At 33.0% G+C, this 20,618-nt stretch overlaps 1 protein-coding gene across 4 annotated transcripts in view; it reads right to left on the bottom strand.

Moving 5' to 3' along the window:
• LOC130441144 (titin) overlaps positions 1 to 20,618 on the bottom strand; it is a 453,335-nt gene that overhangs the window by 10,684 nt on the left and 422,033 nt on the right. For 2 of the 4 annotated variants that reach the window (XR_008909591.1, XM_056774695.1), the window contains exons 11-19: positions 20,024 to 20,139; positions 19,731 to 19,962; positions 19,407 to 19,673; positions 18,601 to 18,827; positions 18,384 to 18,513; positions 18,060 to 18,317; positions 17,284 to 17,547; positions 15,056 to 15,187; positions 515 to 657 (exon numbers count right to left, since the gene is read on the bottom strand). Coding sequence is in view for 3 of the 4 variants with exons in the window: in XM_056774695.1 (XP_056630673.1) it covers positions 515 to 657; positions 15,056 to 15,187; positions 17,284 to 17,547; positions 18,060 to 18,317; positions 18,384 to 18,513; positions 18,601 to 18,827; positions 19,407 to 19,673; positions 19,731 to 19,962; positions 20,024 to 20,139 (1,769 nt within the window). In the remaining variant the exon portion in view is untranslated. Of the gene's footprint in view, positions 1 to 514; positions 658 to 1,023; positions 1,108 to 2,061; positions 2,352 to 5,533; positions 5,665 to 13,512; positions 13,547 to 15,055; positions 15,188 to 17,283; positions 17,548 to 18,059; positions 18,318 to 18,383; positions 18,514 to 18,600; positions 18,828 to 19,406; positions 19,674 to 19,730; positions 19,963 to 20,023; positions 20,140 to 20,618 lie in introns of those variants that run through there. The other 2 variants (XM_056774694.1, XM_056774696.1) reach the window with 2 other exon arrangements.

Raw genomic sequence — 20,618 nt, forward strand, 5'->3', positions numbered from 1 at the left:
AGGTAAGTGTGAAAAAATTGAAGGAATTCCGTTTTTATACATATTGTTATTTGATAAAGATTGCATGGAACTCACATAAGCATTATTTAAATTGCCTGTTATTTTAAATATTTCTTGGGAGCTGGTGAACGGAATTCTGGTAGTGGAATGATTTTGGAAACCAGCGAAAGATTGATTCCTTTTCACTGTTGGCATATTTTGATTATAATAACTTGGAGTTTTGGAAACTAACGTCTGCGTTGAAGATATTAATGATTTGGTCGAAACTGATGGTAAAAAATTATGAGCAACGTTTCTTTGATGAAATGGTGCTATGATTGATATGGGCTGCAAAAAACATGCAAAATTAAAAAAAAATGAAAAAAATAAGACACAAAACTTATATTGAAATATCTAGATTTCCTTTTAATGCTTTTTAAGAATCACAAAATGGTACTAAAACTGAAATATTTTAAACGAGTACTAAAAGAAATTCTAGAACGGAAAACTTTTATAGAAAACTTTTGGGTCTTACTTTACTGGTTGGATTTTGCATCCCGTGGAACGGAAGATTTTCGTAGAATCCCTTGTCTGGATCATTTAAGGGGTTTGGAGTACCTCCATGAGGTAGGCCACCCCCCAGCCTCGGTTTATCTTCGGTAGAAGACATGTTGGGCGCTGAAAAAGAAAAACAACAAATACATAAATTAATATAGATATTTATTTTAAAGCAACTTAGCGTAGAATTCAAATTAACGCTTTGAAGTTACAAGAAGTTCGGCATCGCCGTACGTGATTTCCTCTGTATTAGAGATATTCGATTTTCAAGGTCATAGAGTGATATGTTGAAATAAGAGTCCACAAAATTGACTCACATTCAGAGAGAAATATAGAGAAGATTCGATCATTTAGTCATACAATTATTGAAATCAGTTTACTTTATCTCTATTTTTGGTCATTCTAAAATACAGGTGTGAAAACATATAATCTACAGAGACTACGTGCAAAATTTTTAACTAGTATTATTATTAGGATACTACTTACTTGATCCTGGTTTTTTTCTTTTTCTGGATCGTATTCGTGGATTGTGAACCGATGGATTAGGTTGCACTTTTCTAAATGTCACAACTAACATGCAAAAACATAAACGAAACTTATTTTTGAAGCTATGTGATTTGTTTACTTTCGAAAAATCGATATCAAGTCATTAGTTGAGTTAATTTTGTGTAAACGATATAAAAATGTGTCAAGATTATGAAACTGTCTGGTACTCTAATATAAATCAAATTTAAGAAGTCATTATCGATCTCAACATAGTAAAATTGACTAAAAGACATGGAATAATATGAAGAAAAAAACTATTTATGTGAGATTTGCATGGAATATATGAGATAATCAGGTTATTGAGGACTTTGTACATTTATATATGTTGGTGTTTCTAGCATTCGTACAAATACAACAGATTTATGGGAATTATTATAATTGTGCATATCTAATTTGACCAGACTATAATCGATTTAGAAAATTTCCAAGTTTCTAGTGACATTTGTTTGTATTTATGACACGTATTAATTTTATAGACATAATAAATGAAATAAAAGAATCAATTTCCTTGAAATAGTCACTTTCCTTAGTAAAAAGAGGTTTTTTGCCTGTATAACAAGATTTGAGGCGACTTAACTGAAAGAACTTTTGGTCAGGTAACCTCTGAGATCCTGTCAGAGGAGAGGCAAAAACTTAAATATAGCTCCAGTATTTTCTAGCGATGGAAAGACCCCGAAAAATATATTTAAAACTTACTACAGCCTCTTTATAAGAATTATTTGTATTTGTATGTAGCTTTGAATAGATACAAATTCGACAATTTTTTTGTCATATACAGTACCGTAAACGTTGATGCGTTAAAAATACGTCGTGTGTATAGGTCCTAAGACATTAGAGATAGAAAGTTTAGCGCTAAATAAATTTTGGATAGAAATCGTGATTTTCTATTTAATTGAATATTTTTCCAATTTCCCAGTTCCTATTTCCTTCGAAAATATCGAAAATAAACAAATTTTCAGCATTGTAAGCAAATCTTACCTCCACTGGCACTTTCTTTTATCCCGCTAGGAATTCGTTCTCGTCCTCTGCTCATGCCTAAAAAATCCGCTATCCTTTCCAATCTAGCGTAAATTTTCGATTTGTTTCTCTTATATTTGGAATATTTGGTGAATTTTCTCAATGTTGTCACCGAAGTAGTTTTATACGGGGTGATTCTTGGCGATAGTTGACTTATACTGATGTTGTTCATTTTGTTTATGTGAATCAAAACGCCCGGTTGTAGAGGCCATCTCGACTGATCGGAAGAATCCGGCGAATGGCCATCGGGACTGTTTTTTTAGAAAAAATTGTAGAAAAAATCTCTTTTTTATCTAAACTATCTAAATCCACCGTCACCAAAGAATGTTAATCAAACGAACAAAATGATTTTTGTTAGAGTTTTTTTTTAAAATTACCCATTTCAGAAACTAGTCCTAGCTACGTCCCAGTGAAATACATTCATTTTATGGAGCAGTCTATAACACCTACCCCAGGATAGAACTTTCGATTTAAGCCGGTTTCAAATAACTTTCAATATTAAATTTGAATTTGTGCTCAAAAATATGCTGGATATAGTAACGTCTTTACCTACCTGCAACATGAAACGAATCCACATGCCTCTAAGGATAAAGAAGGATTTGGATTCATGTCCATCCACAAAACAACAAAAACGAAAAACTGTGAACATGCATTTGAATAATGTACAGAGTATCCCAGAAATAAATTTAAATTCAATAGATTGTTCCATATATTTTAAATTATCTTTTCAATATTGTTTACAGAAGGCTAACACATTTTTAATGACTTTTAACAAAACTTCGGAAGCTCTAGTGGATACTCATCCATAAATTTTCTTCAAGAAGATGCCAGATCTGATGGTTTCGTGTGCTGCACATATAGAAAGATGGTGGCAAAATAACCTGCTTTGTTTTAGAAATAGGATGAATAGGTAATGATTAGGCTGATTCTCTCGCGAGATTAGATCAGCAAATATACAAATGAGCCCAGAACCCAGTCTTGTTGTAGCATACAGTGTTGATATTACACATCTAAGTAATCTGATAGCAAAAAAGAATTGGCGGAGGTTGATCGAAAAATAAGCAAAAACCCACATTTATGGGTCTTTTCCTTCTCTTACTAAAAAACGGCTCCATTTAAACAGGCGTGAAATTCGATTGGTGACTGGTCTTTAAACCAGACACGGTCTTTGTAGATGCTATTTCAATACTATAGGCATCAAGGACGATTCGGAATGTCGCTGATGCATGAAGGATGAAAAAAATCGTATATTCATCATTAAGTGATACTAATTCCATCTAGAAACTCTAGTGAAGTGAAGTGCGAATTCAGTGGAGAAGTTGTCTATTTTTGGTAACATTATTTTCAAAACTTTATGTACATCCCCCATAAAATGAAATCTGCTCAAGATCTTATGGAGGACGATTTTGATATGATTTTGTGATAGATGGACCCAATATTATCCAATTAGGGAACGTTATATTTTCTGAGCACTTAACGTAAATATTGCCGTTAATGGTCATCGGAAATATGGTAAGAGAAAATACACGCAATACCCTCAAAAGGTTAATGTTCGTGTAGGAATTATCGGAAATCACATTATTGATCCCTTTTTTATTGAGGGTAATTGGAATTCCCATAAATATTTGGCAAAATTTCAAAATTCCGTTCCGATTTTAGGGAAACGTGATTTAGAAAAGTTCTAGTGAAGCACCACAACATTACTAACGAAAGATCTGACACTTTTGATAATTATTATGTACAGTAAATGTGTTTATAGATGAAAAACTATTTTAACAGAAAATTTGGGATACTCTAGTAATTTATACAGGGCGTTTATACTTTTTGAGTTGTATCGCTAATCTTATACAATGAACGTCATTATGAAATTAAATCACTAATCCGAAATTCTTTGACTCAGTTTAATTCACTGTGACTGATGTCACTGGTGTTGATGCGATTACGCAATCGGTATTTTTTTCTCTCTCTTCACTTTATTTGAAAAATATTTTTTTCTACGACCGTGCGTTTTAACCCACTTTCCCGCACGCATTTTAGCTTTGAAAGTGTCACTTTCCCGCACTAGTGCGGGAAAGTAAAATTATGCATATTCTGACCTTATTAGATAGTTTTTTACTTCGGTAATTATAAATATTGTTACTACAGGTAAATAAATATTCACGAAATAGTCCATCAAATAAAATTTAATCATTTAATATAATTCTTGTAGCATTTTTAATTTTTTGAAAATATAAAATAATGAAGATATTTTTTATATAACCTTGTACATTCTTCAAAGGAGTGTTATAGCAACTGCTATCAAACCACCCGGGTTTGATAGCAGTTGCTATGACAACCCAGGCGTGTAATTGTTACTAAAACGTCAAAGTTGTTCAAAATGTCTGGGAAGTAACCTAATAAGTACAATCTTCTTCTAAATTAAACCACATTAAACCAAATAACTCCATTGGACCGGCAATTCTTACTAGTCTACAGAATGCAACAAATTGTGTTTTCAATATTAAGATTCATAATACTTAGTACTTTTAGTTAAAGTTTCGTATATTATTATGTTTGTTGGAATAAAATAATTTTTGAAAAATAGGTCGTTGTATATACGGCCGTAGAAAAAATAATGTTCCTAACTAATGCGTAAAGTGCTTGACTGCTTGCCCAAACTCCGCTCCGCGTCGTTCGGGACAACTGCAGTCGCGTGCGGGAAAGTATCACTTTCCGCACTTGTTAGGAAAATAACTATTTCTACGCCCATGTTTGTAAACATCAAAAATCGTACTGTCAACATTTCTTATAAATGACATTTAACAATAACATGCACGTGCGCTTTGAGAAGAAAACTTAAAACTTCTTGGTTTAATTAAATACAATCAAAATTTTTATTTACGTAAGACTTTATTTGGTCTATTTACCCAAATTTAGTCAATTAATATAAAAATTTTTAGCGTTAGCGATATATCTAGGATTGAAAGGGCGATGCTCCTAAATGTAGGCAGCAATGTTTATGCAATTTCTTTAAAAATAGGACATGTTTTCTTAAGTAGCATGTTTTTTATTTAATGGGAAAAAATGAATGGGCGTAGAATAAGTGTAGTACGTAGAGCTGTAAGCCAATTCATGAAATATACTATTAATGTTATTTATGATATAACATTTTCAAATAAATTATCTAGTACAAATACACCAAAATACAGAGGCGGCTTCTAAGATTTCGTAAAATTATATCTTCTAGTTAGACTCCACTTTTCTTATTCTTTTTAGGTCACCTCATACCAAATTATTTATTCAATGTTACTGAATAGATTTAGTTCTTTCTTATAAAAAATTATCGATTACGTCATCATACCATTTAGATTATAATAGAAACATTTAATTGTTTCTAAAATCATTTCATAATTTAGCCGTTCACTGTATGAATATGAGAAATGGTTTTGAATATATAAAAGATTTTAGATCGTGTGGTTGTTTGCTACGTATGAGTATGAAGTACCTTGGTTTCCTAGATAAGTTACCCTGCCGCAGGGTACTAAAGGCAAGCCAAGTACATCAGGGCTTTGTGTGCACAGAAACCTGAAGAGGGTAGTAACAATGTTAGTGAAACTAGTAAACATATATATGTACAATAAATTTCGCGAGGCTTTCTTAGTCACCTTGTTATGGCAGTTCATTGTTTGAAAATTTTCATTTCAAAAGGCAGAGTTTAATCTCAAAAATGGCGACAAAAAATACTGCAGATGGTTACAAGCTCTTAAATATGTAACACAACCATTTTTATAATCTGTATATATCTAACGTCAATTTTTACTTGTATAATCAAATCTATTTTACCATTTGATAAAAAAAAATGTTTTTTGGTGAAAATAGTGATAGTAATATCCAGAATAAGCGGCAACTTTCTTTGTAACAAAGTGTAATGAGCAATAAATTCGCAAATACTTGGAAAACGTCATAATTGTTTATTTTCCGAAAAATCCAAGACACTAAAAACGCCATCGTCTATTTAATAGATGTTAAAACGAAATTATGTAAGCACCCGAATTAATAGATGAAAGAACTCCCGTTAAAACTATGGAATGTATCATTTGATTTAACTCAAAAAAACTACAGAGAATATGATGAACACCCCTATTTTTTGAGTAAGAAAAATGTATTATACTGCCATGTCCAGTGAATGACCGGTTTCGAACCACTGCCACTTTGTGCCGATCGTCGAATGATTCGCCGTAATCTTTTTCCACAATGAATTTAGGTTTACTAAGCTCTAATTCCATTGTTGTTAAATCATCAAGATGAAGAGATTATACAGCTCAGGTTATTTCAAGCACGTGAAAAAAGTAAAGAGACGTTTTTGCCGATGTTTAAGAAACAAAATTGAAGGAAAAGGATTTCAATCAATAATTTTATCATAAAAGTGAGCAATAACTGTCAGTTCAAGAAGTTTTTTATTCTTTTCTTTTAAATTCCACGACTGATTTATTGTAGAGTTAATGAAAAAAATGTTTTAGCAAGTCTCATATGAAGGCGATAGCTTAGATGTTGCTCTTATTGATGTTAATATTTGGAATTCTACCCAACTGCCCATCTCATGCTTTTGGTGTTACCAGTTTGTTATTGAATGCAGAAACGTTCCTAGATTGTAGTGGTGAATTTGTGGTGCTGGTTTCATACGAAAGCGACATCTGTGGTGATGATCTTATTGATGATAATATTTGGAATTCTACCCAACTGCCCATCTCATGCTTTTGGTGTTACCAGTTTGTTATTGAATGCAGAAACGTTCCTAGATTGTAGTGGTGAATTTGTTGTGCTGGTTTCATACGAAAGCGACATCTGTGGTGATGATCTTATTGATGATAATATTTGGAATTCTACCCAACTGTCCATCTCATGTTTTTGGTGTTACCAGTTTGTTAGTGAATGGAGAGACGTTCCTAGATTGTAGTGGTGAATCTGTTGTGCTGGTTTCATACGAAAGCGACACCTGTGGCGATGATCTTATTGATGTTAATATTTGGAATTATACCCAACTGCCCATCTCATGCTTTTGGTGTTACCAGTTTGTTATTGAATGCAGAAACGTTCCTAGATTGTAGTGGTGAATTTGTGGTGCTGGTTTCATACGAAAGCGACATCTGTGGTGATGATCTTATTGATGATAATATTTGGAATTCTACCCAACTGCCCATCTCATGCTTTTGGTGTTACCAGTTTGTTAGTGAATGGAGAGACGTTCCTAGATTGTAGTGGTGAATTTGTTGTGCTGGTTTCATACGAAAGCGACACCTGTGGCGATGATCTTATTGATGTTAATATTTGGAATTATACCCAACTGTCCATCTCATGCTTTTGGTGTTCCCAGTTTGTTATTGAATGCAGAGACGTTCCTAGATTGTAGTGGTGAATCTGTTGTGCTGGTTTCATACGAAAGCGACACCTGTGGCGATGATCTTATTGATGTTAATATTTGGAATTATACCCAACTGTCCATCTCATGCTTTTGGTGTTACCAGTTTGTTAGTGAATGGAGAGACGTTCCTAGATTGTAGTGGTGAATCTGTTGTGCTGGTTTCATACGAAAGCGACACCTGTGGCGATGATCTTATTGATGTTAATATTTGGAATTATACCCAACTGTCCATCTCATGCTTTTGGTGTTACCAGTTTGTTATTGAATGCAGAAACGTTCCTAGATTGTAGTGGTGAATTTGTTGTGCTGGTTTCATACGAAAGCGACATCTGTGGTGATGATCTTATTGATGATAATATTTGGAATTCTACCCAACTGTCCATCTCATGTTTTTGGTGTTACCAGTTTGTTAGTGAATGGAGAGACGTTCCTAGATTGTAGTGGTGAATCTGTTGTGCTGGTTTCATACGAAAGCGACACCTGTGGCGATGATCTTATTGATGTTAATATTTGGAATTATACCCAACTGCCCATCTCATGCTTTTGGTGTTACCAGTTTGTTATTGAATGCAGAAACGTTCCTAGATTGTAGTGGTGAATTTGTGGTGCTGGTTTCATACGAAAGCGACATCTGTGGTGATGATCTTATTGATGATAATATTTGGAATTCTACCCAACTGCCCATCTCATGCTTTTGGTGTTACCAGTTTGTTAGTGAATGGAGAGACGTTCCTAGATTGTAGTGGTGAATTTGTTGTGCTGGTTTCATACGAAAGCGACACCTGTGGCGATGATCTTATTGATGTTAATATTTGGAATTATACCCAACTGTCCATCTCATGCTTTTGGTGTTCCCAGTTTGTTATTGAATGCAGAGACGTTCCTAGATTGTAGTGGTGAATCTGTTGTGCTGGTTTCATACGAAAGCGACACCTGTGGCGATGATCTTATTGATGTTAATATTTGGAATTATACCCAACTGTCCATCTCATGCTTTTGGTGTTACCAGTTTGTTAGTGAATGGAGAGACGTTCCTAGATTGTAGTGGTGAATCTGTTGTGCTGGTTTCAAACGAAAGCGACACCTGTGGCGATGATCTTATTGATGTTAATATTTGGAATTATACCCAACTGTCCATCTCATGCTTTTGGTGTTACCAGTTTGTTAGTGAATGGAGAGACGTTCCTAGATTGTAGTGGTGAATCTGTGGTGCTGGTTTCATACGAAAGCGACACCTGTGGCGATGATCTTATTGATGATAATATTTGGAATTCTACCCAACTGTCCATCTCATGCTTTTGGTGTTACCAGTTTGTTAGTGAATGGAGAGACGTTCCTAGATTGTAGTGGTGAATCTGTTGTGCTGGTTTCATACGAAAGCGACACCTGTGGCGATGATCTTATTGATGTTAATATTTGGAATTATACCCAACTGTCCATCTCATGCTTTTGGTGTTCCCAGTTTGTTATTGAATGCAGAGACGTTCCTAGATTGTAGTGGTGAATCTGTGGCGCTAGTCTCATACGAAAGCGACATCTGTGGTGATGATCTTATTGATGTTAATATTTGGAATTCTACCCAACTGTCCATCTCATGTTTTTGGTGTTACCAGTTTGTTAGTGAATGGAGAGACGTTCCTAGATTGTAGTGGTGAATCTGTGGTGCTGGTTTCATACGAAAGCGACACCTGTGGTGATGATCTTATTGATGTTAATATTTGGACTTCTACCCAACTGTCCATCTCATGTTTTTGGTGTTACCAGTTTGTTAGTGAATGGAGAGACGTTCCTAGATTGTAGTGGTGAATCTGTGGTGCTAGTTTCATACGAAAGCGACACCTGTGGTGATGATCTTATTGATGTTAATATTTGGACTTCTACCCAACTGTCCATCTCATGCTTTTGGTTTTCCCAGTTTGTTATTGAATGCAGAGACGTTCCTAGATTGTAGTGGTGAATCTGTGGCGCTAGTCTCATACGAAAGCGATATTGATGATTCTACCTATTATATGCCTTTTTTCCTTTAAATACATTTCTGTTTAGATGCGAAATAGTAGCCTATTTACTCCCAGAACAATCAATCGTTTGTGAATAGTGAAAAAATTCAATTGTAGTAACTATAAAATCTAAAACAACAGTTGCATTTAACTACATAATCAACGAGATACATGTAATCATAATCAAGAAGTTGGTAATATAAAAATAATATGATGTTTTCACTTATTTTAACATGTTATTTGAGAGATATTACAATTTTTGTTATTGGTAATAAATGTTTATTTGTATTATTCAGTTTAGAAATGTGAATTCGGAATAAAGCTACAAACCGTTTAGAATAGTCCCACAGTTGTCTGTAGAGAGTTAATTGAAACGAGAAATAACACGGGGAAGTTAACATACAAAAGTTTCAGCAGTTGCATATACATGCAGATTCCTTTATAATCAAGAAAACACAAGAGAATAAACTCATTTTTAAACCTTTTTATGATGTTATCTCAGTTTTTATGAGTAAACTTTGCCTTTTAATATTGTACTTAACTTTATTCAACTAAAATATTTAACATCAATAATAATGATAATAATCAATTCATAGAAAAGATAAGGTAGTGTTTTCTAGTTACACCGCTTCGTTATCAAAATGCATCTGCTACATTTAATTTAGTAATTTTGTGCAACTCTATTATACCGGGTGTATAAATAAAACTAGCTTCGGAAGATATATTTGTTATTACCAAATTATTACGAGGATTTAGTTGTTATTGAAATTGTAAGAAATCTCTCTATATTTTATAGTGAAAAACAAGGTTTGGCAATCAAGTTTAGCTGAGAAGCTACAACTTCGGTTTGACTTAGAGTCTGAAGTCTTTTGGGCGCTTTTTTCTAAAGTAGTATCGTGAATATGAACGTTTTCGTGTTATTTACTTTAATTTGAATCACGTACTAAAAATTAAGAGATCTAGATGACAACTTGCACGTTCTAGATTGAGATGTTTGTATTCAATTTTTAACTACATCTGGCGAAATTATATGAACAACAAAGAGTTCTGTCGTCTTCGGCAGCGTCCCATTGTGGGTTCGCCATTTTTGCTGAAACCGCGTCAATAAGGCCTAGGAAAGATTCATTCAAATACGTTTTTGCTACAAAAAATAGCAAATCCGTTATGATAAAATGTGTCATTTTTAGGTTGAGATCGCAAACTTTTCAGAAAATGTACAAAGACAGTGTAAAGGTCGAAATCCGCTAGTTACACGACACGCCACACAACGCCACGCCATGTCACCCCACGTGGGACGATTCAAACTTCTCAGATGTATTGAATTGAAAGGAAAAACATATGCACACATATTCGACACGTGTGGTGGCATGGCTTGGCCCGCTAGTTGATTTAGGCCTTTAAACACATGCGGTTGAATGGTCGAGCAGTATTAACTATTCATCCGTTGTCTGATGAGTTCAATAACAACAAAGAAACAGTCTGCAAATTTTTATACGCGAATTTAAGGATATTTAATCTCAGAGAATCGTAAAAGAAGGTAGTGATGGGTATAAAATCGCGACTTTAAGCAATATAGATCGTTTTTTCTACGACTACTCCGGTTGTAAAGGGTAATTAGAATTCAGGGGAGCTTGAGAAATGACTATCAGATGCAAGGAAGACGTTAGGTGCTGTCTTAAGGTAGGGAAGGTATGGATTTGAACTATATAGAATGTAAATCAACTTTGAAAGTACCGTTTTTATGGTGAAAAAATGTGTTGTTCTAGTTATGTTAATAAATGAAATATTTCGTCTTTTTAACATCTATCGGCAAAAATATATGAAGCTGAAAACGCACCACCCTCTTTATTTCTGTTCCTACCTCTTTTTAGATATCAATTTCAATTGATATTTTTTATTTCCATAATAACAAGTATATAATCATAAAATTCATTTTATTTATTCACCCGGTATACACCTAACGTAATTTTTACTAGATTTTATGATTGTGATTGAAGATTTTCAATCATTCATTTTTTTAATGTCATGATCATGATTCTGTTAAAAGTGAGTCATTAAGCAAGACACCTTCATCTAAAGAAATAAAAAAAATATACCGAATGGTGATACCTTCTGGCACTATATGCAAACAAAAAGAAGAGCAAATCTCGAAGAGACGTGGCATGCTCAGAAGTATATAAAGAAGAAGAAAAATTAGTGAAATGGAAAAGACGAATAATTTGGATCAGTGCTTTCAAGATCATAATAATCTGGGATATCAAAGAAAGCTAAGAAACAATAAAGCGATAATAAGATGTAACGAAGGATGTAACGAAAAAGAGGATATCAAGAAGCTAATGGATAACATAAATCTGTAGAAAAATAATGAACTTTTAGAGGAAACGGCAAAAAATAGTAAAATGTTTGTCGGTGCTAAAATATAGAAAATTAATTTTTTGAACTTGTTTAAATTATATTAAATACGAACCTAACCTAACTTAAACTTAGAAAGAAGTAATGTTTAGGTTATATGAAAAAATATCGGATAATGTACCTCAATTTTTCAAAGTTAGTGAGAGTATAATTTTTTTTCTGTGGAAATCTAGTAAAATTACAGTTGTGGTGTGATAAATTTGAATTGTGCATGATATAGTTTAGAAAAATATTAATAGAACTAAGCCATAACAACAGGCAACATCTTACCTCATCGAAAAATTTTGAAGATTAGATCTAAATTGTTATCTAAATTACATTTTAGCTTAAAATTGTGAAATTATGAAAACAAACAAACGTGATGTACAGTTTTCTATTGGACAAATTGTTTATCTACGAAAATATATTCAAATTAATAAATAAATAGTGGGTTATACTAAAATATTTCTTGATACCATTCACAAAATATTCTTAATTATTAATATATTTGTCAGAAACTAGTTACCAGAGGCGTATTCTCGGGATGATTCACCACATTAATATTAAAAATAGAGAGAGGGAGAGAAATTATGGGAAAATTATGCTTAAGTCAACCCGAACTGCTTATAGAGAGAGAAAGTACATCGGTGTACCACTATACCACTCTATTCTGATTGAATCAAGGAGAACAAGTTTCCATTTTAATAGTGAGTAAAGAGAGATAGAACGTTATAAACCGATACTTATTTTCTCTATGTTAAATATTAATTTTATGTGATTCACACAGCTATTTACATTGACAAAGATATGAGAATGCAAGTAAGAAAGTTATTTATAAAGAAATCATTGAAATATAATTCTCTTTATCAAAATTGTATTAGAAAGAATCACTTTGCCTAATGCGTTCTTTGAAACTAACCGTGGGTAATACGTAATTATGATCCAAGGTCAGGTAGATCATCTATCAGCTGATTGTGGATTCTAACCTAGATTTAGATCGTAATTTCGGAAGGTCGCGTTCAATTTTCGGTGTAAATTTCAAATTAAAAACATGATCTGCAAGAATTTTTGTTCATTTTTTATGGGTTAATTCTTCTATGATATTTAGTCAGTTGAATAATAGATTTTAGATGTTTGATAATTCTTATTGAGCAGTTATCAACGATTTACCCACTGACACGGAATAGTAGACATCAATTTAGGTTTAAAAAACCATAGACAAATGAGACAACCCTTCAGCTGATTGCATTTACCCACAGGTCTAACAAGATGGAAAGGATCTACGACTGGATTAACTCGAATCGAAATAACAATGAACGTGATACAATTTAGTTTCCGAACATTCAGATCATGATCAGGTTAACTCGATCATAGTTTCCAAAAATTCCTTACGTTGTCAGATATCAATAAAAATATGTGATTCACAATAAATTTAATTTCATCAACCATAATTTTTACCATTTATATTGTATTTTTCGTTTTTTTTGTTTGGGTTTGTTCTCATAATTTCTTTTTGCGCTAGTATTTTGAAGCCTCTAATAAAAACCCTCCACCCGTCACTGAAATTATAATATTTACATTTTATATACATCCGAAATATATAACTTTGATGGAAAAACTTACTTTTCTCTTTCCTCCATTTCCAATGGACTGTTATCTGTTGTTAGCAAAGCAAAAACAAAACAATAAACGGTTAAGTTGTTACACAAAAAAAATCTAAATTAACAATAAAATTCTAGCGTATGATAGAACGATTTGACGGAAAAACATCAATTTTCAAAATTTTACATAAGTTTGAGATAATTTTTTAAATGTTAAAACAAAGAAACCGAGGAAAAGTTACATAAATATTATTTTGAAAGTGTTTGCTTTTAAACGTTGGCCATATTAACCTCTATGATGCTGAACCTCAGGGATCATAATTTAGAGTAATTACTTCATGAATGGTTAATAGAATCCGTGTCCTAGCATTTGGAAAACGTTAAATAATGGTATGTGAAATAATCGGAGATCATACAACGGAAAGAAACTTTACATAGTTACACCCCAAAAACAAAAAAAAACAGTCGGTGGACTTTATTCTAGGAATGTGTTCTCGCGAAAGCAAAAACATTATCTGAGTCGTCATATACATCTGATCTGATCTTTCGATCAATTTCTGATACCAAACTAAGAAAAAATGGTGGCTTAGTAATTTTAGTATTTTCCGGAATATTTTGAAAATATTATCGAGGAAAAAGTTGAAAAATAAAAATATTTTTTATTTCATCAAAGTTGCTATTACGGCAAATCGCCTTAGTTTTTTGAAAGATTTAAATACTGACTTTCTTTAAAATCGATTTTGTTGAATTGGAAACTTGAATGTGTGGAATTTTTATAACGAATTTATAAACGTTGTCTAAAAATAGATGCCCGTCCCATCCGATTATGAATTGGGATTCTAAAACAGCAAGACCTTATAAAAATTACGGGTCTCAACAATGACAACTCAATCAAATCCTTCTGACTACACTGAAGAAGAACATTATAATCAAATTATTAACAGCGTATTGGAAATACATCTTCATCAGTAATAGAAATCAACACGTCTGGATCTTCACTTAACTTTTCTAATGGTATTTCGTTAATTGTACCTTTAAATAAATAAGCAACAAGTTATCGAAAATTGTTAAAATTTTTTTTCGAACAAGTATCAATGTCTTTGGATTATTATTACTAAATATTGGTGCTGATGTATTAGCCGCATGATTGAAGACTCCCACCGATACGACTTTAACTTATTATAAAGAGTTCACCTTAATTATAATGAAAAAAGAAGAGAGAGACCAAAAAAATTATTTGAAGCAATGTTGAAAGGTATTAGATAGGTAGAGCCGAATTGAATTGTAAAAATACCAAATCACAAACTGTGGAGAAGAATTGTAAAAGCAATTGAAAACCTTCTTAATCATTTGATATGATTATTCCAGGTTTTTTTACGAAAAAAATTCTCTCGATCTATACACCACCAAACAACTTTTTCGATCATAAATAAAATATATTTAATATACTTATTAATAGGCGTATAAACTATCTGATTAGAGATAAATATTGTCTCTGAAAATACTGTATCTGTTAGGTCTTCTAGAAGATATATACATAACATCAAACATGCCAAGTAACTCACACTTTGTATCAGCTCTCTTCCTTCGGCAAAGAATGATAATAATTATGCATATTATTATCACGAAAATAATAATAGCGACAACCGAGGCTATTATAATGATCATCTTATCTTGATTCCACCAAGAGAGGTTTCCTGAAAAATATAAATCGAATTTATGAACCGAATATTAATTACCTTTGGTAAATTTTATCAATTAGTTTTAATTTAGTTTTCATAGCAAAGAAATCTTGGTACAATTCTTTTTTAAACAAGGGCGGGACGTGGTAAAAAATTTCAGAAGTTCTTGAAAACTTGTAGAAGGTTTGTTGTGTTTGTTAAATTTTTATTCCATGTTGAAATGATTGATGCCACGCAAAAAATTAGTATCTCCAATAATTTACTTCCTTACGAAGTCTTCACTATACTTTATTATTTTATTGTCTTCAAGTATCAATGTCCTTGGATTATTATTAATGCATATTGGTACTGATATATTATTCGCATGAGGGAAGACTTCCACCGATCCGACGTTAATTTATTATGAAGAGTTTACCTTAAATATCTTGATGTATAAAAATTCAGTGTCCGTGTATAATTTCCGAATGAACTCAAAAACGAATCAACTGATATTCATGAAAGTTGTCATATATATGTAATTTGGTCCAACTTAAATGATAGGATAGTTGTTATTTAAATTAATGGTCTCAATAACTGATAATTAATAATAAACTGATCATCAACGTTGATTGTTGTTATTAATTGTAGTTTCCATTAGTCTGGAATAGATGACGCCTTAAACGAATTTCTTTACAGAGTCCTGTAAAATTTTGTCCATTGCACCTCATAGATGGCGCCAACACTTTAATGTAATATATTTTCTTAGACTACACATTATCCATCAATCACTCAGCCATAGCAACGCGTGGCCGGGTCTTAATTAATTAATGCCCGATTTGGCTCGAGAGTCTCACAGATTCGATTGCTATTTAAGTGTTTACGAGTAGTTTCCGATTCATATGCATAATCTAGAATTCGTCGCATGTCACAATCTCATAAAGGTCTTTTGAAACACCGCATTCAAATTTTTTCAGCATTTCTTCACACCAATCGACATGAGCTTTAATTCTCGAAAATGAGTGAAAGAATTTGAAGATATTCAACAATTTTAGTAATCTACCAACCATATTGAGTGATTGTTTATTAAAACTAAAGTATACTTCGGGATTCGGGGCAAAACCATCGTTGCGATAATACAATCTATTTCTTATGAAACCAAATTACTTATTTTGAATATTCTATAACTATGTCTGTGTTATAATTATCTATCAAATGTTAAATTTAATTTCATGTATGGTACTTTTTCCATCGTTCTATTTTTCTACTTCTTTATCTTCCTTGTACCAATTACCTCACAGTGGATAGAAAGTATATGAATCGCGCAATTTAGTGATACTATTTATGAGAGGTGATTCTTGTTTCTAATGGACAGCATAGAAGCTGTAGTGCAGAGAGTTTAGTCCTTTATCAAATGTGGGAACTTGCCAAAGTCAGTTTATCCTCGGAAAATTTGCCGCTATACTTTTGAAGTTTTCGGAATGGGATGCAACCACTACAGATTTTAAGAAGGATGTATCTAAACCTTTATTATGAATCACTCTATTGGTGAAAACCGCATGAAAATCCGCATATTAGTTTTTGATTTTTCTACGAACCGATAGATGCGGTAGAGGGACTCGTTTTATAATATATGTCATCTGGCTTTTCTGCCACTCTACACCAATACATAGAAGATGTTTTGTAGAAGACTGCATTCGATTTTTCTAGGGTTTTTATACTCTACAATTATCTATTTCAGATATAAACTTTTTTTAATTGATAGTTTGGAAAGAGCTGTGAAACGAGGTATTTTTATTTCTAAGAAACGTTTTGAATCCATTTAACGTTAAAAAACATCGTTGGATTGATTAATGTTAAGAATTTATAATGCGTCATTGAAAACCGTAAAATAATTTATAGAATAAATAAGAAACAGTTCAGTTCGTAATCATTCTTTGATAATTGTGGGATAACTAGAATTGAATTTATTCTCAAGACATCTGCCTCAAGAGTTTCTAAAAATTTCCAAATAGAAAAGTGCTTTTAAAGACTTCGAGAATTATTAACTTTTTTTTATCACAAAACTTTATATATCACATAATCAACAATTTAATATTTTTTCTACAAATCTAATTATCAAGTATTTTACTCACCGTTTACTTGCGCTTGACACGAATCACTAAAACCTATGCTGTTATTGGCTATGCAATAATAATTCCTGTCGTTCTCTACGCTGGAATCTAACAAGAGATAACTTTTCACTCCCTCCTGTATAATGTTATTAGTTTCGATTGAAGTTTTGTTGCCTTCTTTTACTCTCCAAAGGAAAGTCATATCCTGAGGATTAGCGAGTGCTGTACATACCAAGGCAGGTTGACCGTCTTTTTCGACACGTGTTATACTACATTCTGGTGCGTCTGGAATATTATTCACAATTGAATATAATAGACACCATATATATATATATATAATAGTTGTAACAAAGTTTATCTGACTACTAGTTTCAAGCAAATCTGACCCCTAAAAACAATTGAAGCTCATAGCAAAAGAACCACACAACGAACTTCAAATACTAAACTTTCATAAAAAGTAATAATTATGCTTGCCCACAGACGCCATTTACAAAAAAAGACGGATCATCGAAATGCCCGCTAATCACTCCCTAATTGGCCCTAGAAACTATGTAATTCAAAATAGCGTTTGCGGGTGAATTATTTTACGGCGTTGTATTGAAATTGAAGATGATTTTGTGTTTTTTTGAAATATTTTCGAATCAATTAGATTTGTGTTGTTATAAAATACTTCTAGAGATGCATGAGCATCGTGATGTTGATAAGCGGCACAGAGTTGTAATTAATTAACATTTTTCTCATTCCATCGACTTTGTTACACTTGTCGCTATTGTAAATATTAACAAAAAATGACTTACATCGGATATTAAAGTAGACGATTGAAGTATTAGAACCGTGTTTGTTGGATGCTTCGCAAATGTAGGCCGTCGAATCGCTACGAGTTATTTTCGGTAAATCCAATACTTCGTTCGAGGATATTGGTTCTGAAGTATAATTCGTTCTCCATTGGTAACTGAGTGTTGGTCTGCCTTTACCGAAACATTTCACCACCGCGGGTTTTTCACCTTCATTAACGTTAACTATTTTTAAACTAGTATCGACATCTTCTGGAGGATCTGAAAATATAAAAATGATTTCCTCATAAAAAAATTTCGCAGTTCTTTTATTGATTTGTTACTTACAATCGACGGCGATTTCAGCAGTAGAACTAACCCCGGCTCCGATGTTATTCGAAGTAGCCTGACACGTGTAGTTGGTATTCGCTGCGGATTTGTTTAACATTTTCCCAGGCCAAGCAGACATATTCCAAATCTGAAAAATTTGCAGTTTTTTGGTTACAATAAACATTTTTAGTATGTTAGTCGAAGAAACTATCGAAGCTATAGAAAATATTCTTACCAAAGTAGAATTAATAGATTCGAAGTCGTTTTTCTGTAGATTTGATGGTAAAAAATGAGTTTCGATCGTGTATAAATGATTATTTGTAGTATCTAACTTGACTGTATCTATATACCACACTATAGAACATTGTGGATAACATTCAACGATACAAGTTAGATTTATATTTTTCGATGTATAAAGAATCCCTTGATACGTCGGTGGTTTCTTCGTAAATGCAGGCGCAGCTGAAATAAAAAAAAATTCTCAACCCCAGTACACTTATGTCAAAAATCATAAACACAAATCATCTATATTTTGATGGTTTGTGGTTGGTGGTCGTGACCTGAACTAATGATATGACATTCTATGGTGGTTATTAACCTCGAAGGTCATAAAAAGTCAATATGTTAGTTGAACCGACGCGAGGACAAGGTTGATAGAAATCAAAATTACGTTTATAACATTGTTAAACATTTAAAAGTTAGCTTAGGAATCTGTATAATAAAAAAAAGGTGAATTGTTTACTAGTTATTAGTCATGTAATGTAAATAAAAATTGTATACTTTTGTATTGTATTTAGTGTAATCATGAATCCAGTGATGTCGTTGATTTTGTCACCCCGTATTTCCTAGTGGGGTAAGTCTTTATTCATATTAATCTCCGGAGTCAACAAATACTGACAAATATATTAATTATTGGTGCGTTATTTGAGTTATTTGAGGTTATTTCATGCTGCTATCCGATCTGTTAACCTGAATATGCTGAGAAGTGTTAGTCAGTCATTTCAACGTATACTACAGCAATGATTCTAACCACACACTTACCGTAGACGTTGACAAAAACACTAGCTTGTGCCCCTCTTCCACCTTCATTTTCGGCAGCACAGGAAAAATTATTCCTTGTTTCCAAACCAGCCGATGCAATTGTATATACCGACTGTGTAACATTGGATAAAACGTGTGATCCCCTATGCCACACGTAACTAACGTTGTCCGGTCTTCCGTTGAATTCGACGGTACATGTCAAATTGACGGATCCGCCTTTGACCACCTTCGACGGTGAGTATCTAATTTTCGCTGGACCAGGAGCATCTGAAATTATACAAATTTTGAAGATAATCAGTTAGGGATATATTAAGAAACACTCACAATAAACGATCAATTCCTGGGGCTCGGATTCAGGTCCCCAACCGCCAGCGTTCATTCCTTTACAAGTGTAGTTGCCAGCGAATGATTCGTCCACGCGTTCCAGACTCAGAATACTGGGATCGAGACCGCAAAAAGGACCGCCATTACCTTCCCCGTTACCGTGTTCGTCGATATTCGTGTAGTTGCATTCTGGAAACTCTTTCATCAATTCACCTCCGAGATACCAACGGACCTAAGAAGACGATTAACTTAATGAATATCATCAATTTTACACCTACCTACGATATATTTACCTTGGTGAGGTTAGTTGGATTTCCGGAAGTTACATTGCACGTAATTAATACTGTCTTTTTGTCTGAAGCTTTAACCGGTGTAGACGGATCCATTACCACTTCCACATCAGGCGTATCTAAATCGGAAATAGAATAAATCATTCATTAAAACATATTAATATAATTAATTGAATATAGATCTTCTGCATTATGGAAGAAGTCACATTTATTAACAATTATCGAGTCCCCCGTCTTATATACAGGTCCTAAAACCGAGATTTCTATAGACCGGTGTAGTTTTAATATTGTCCAGGTTTTAACTGTTTGAAATAGCCATTGCGCGGATTTGCTATCTAGAGATGGATACTTTATAATCTATGAACCTAACCATCATCATCCTTTTTCATATCATAGAGAAATGATTGCACTTATCCAAGTTTACCAGGATATAAAGGATAATAAAATAATGACTACGGGTGTACCCCATCATGGTCTGATTCCGAAAAGTCCTTTAAGCGTATGAGAAATATTGCAAAAAATTTAGATGAACAAATGTCCAAATATGACAAGATCTGGAAATTATGTCACTCATGGATTAAATTGAGCAAAGGTAGTT

Source organism: Diorhabda sublineata, chromosome 3 (assembly GCF_026230105.1).
Source record: "Diorhabda sublineata isolate icDioSubl1.1 chromosome 3, icDioSubl1.1, whole genome shotgun sequence".
NCBI lineage: Eukaryota > Metazoa > Arthropoda > Insecta > Coleoptera > Chrysomelidae > Diorhabda > Diorhabda sublineata.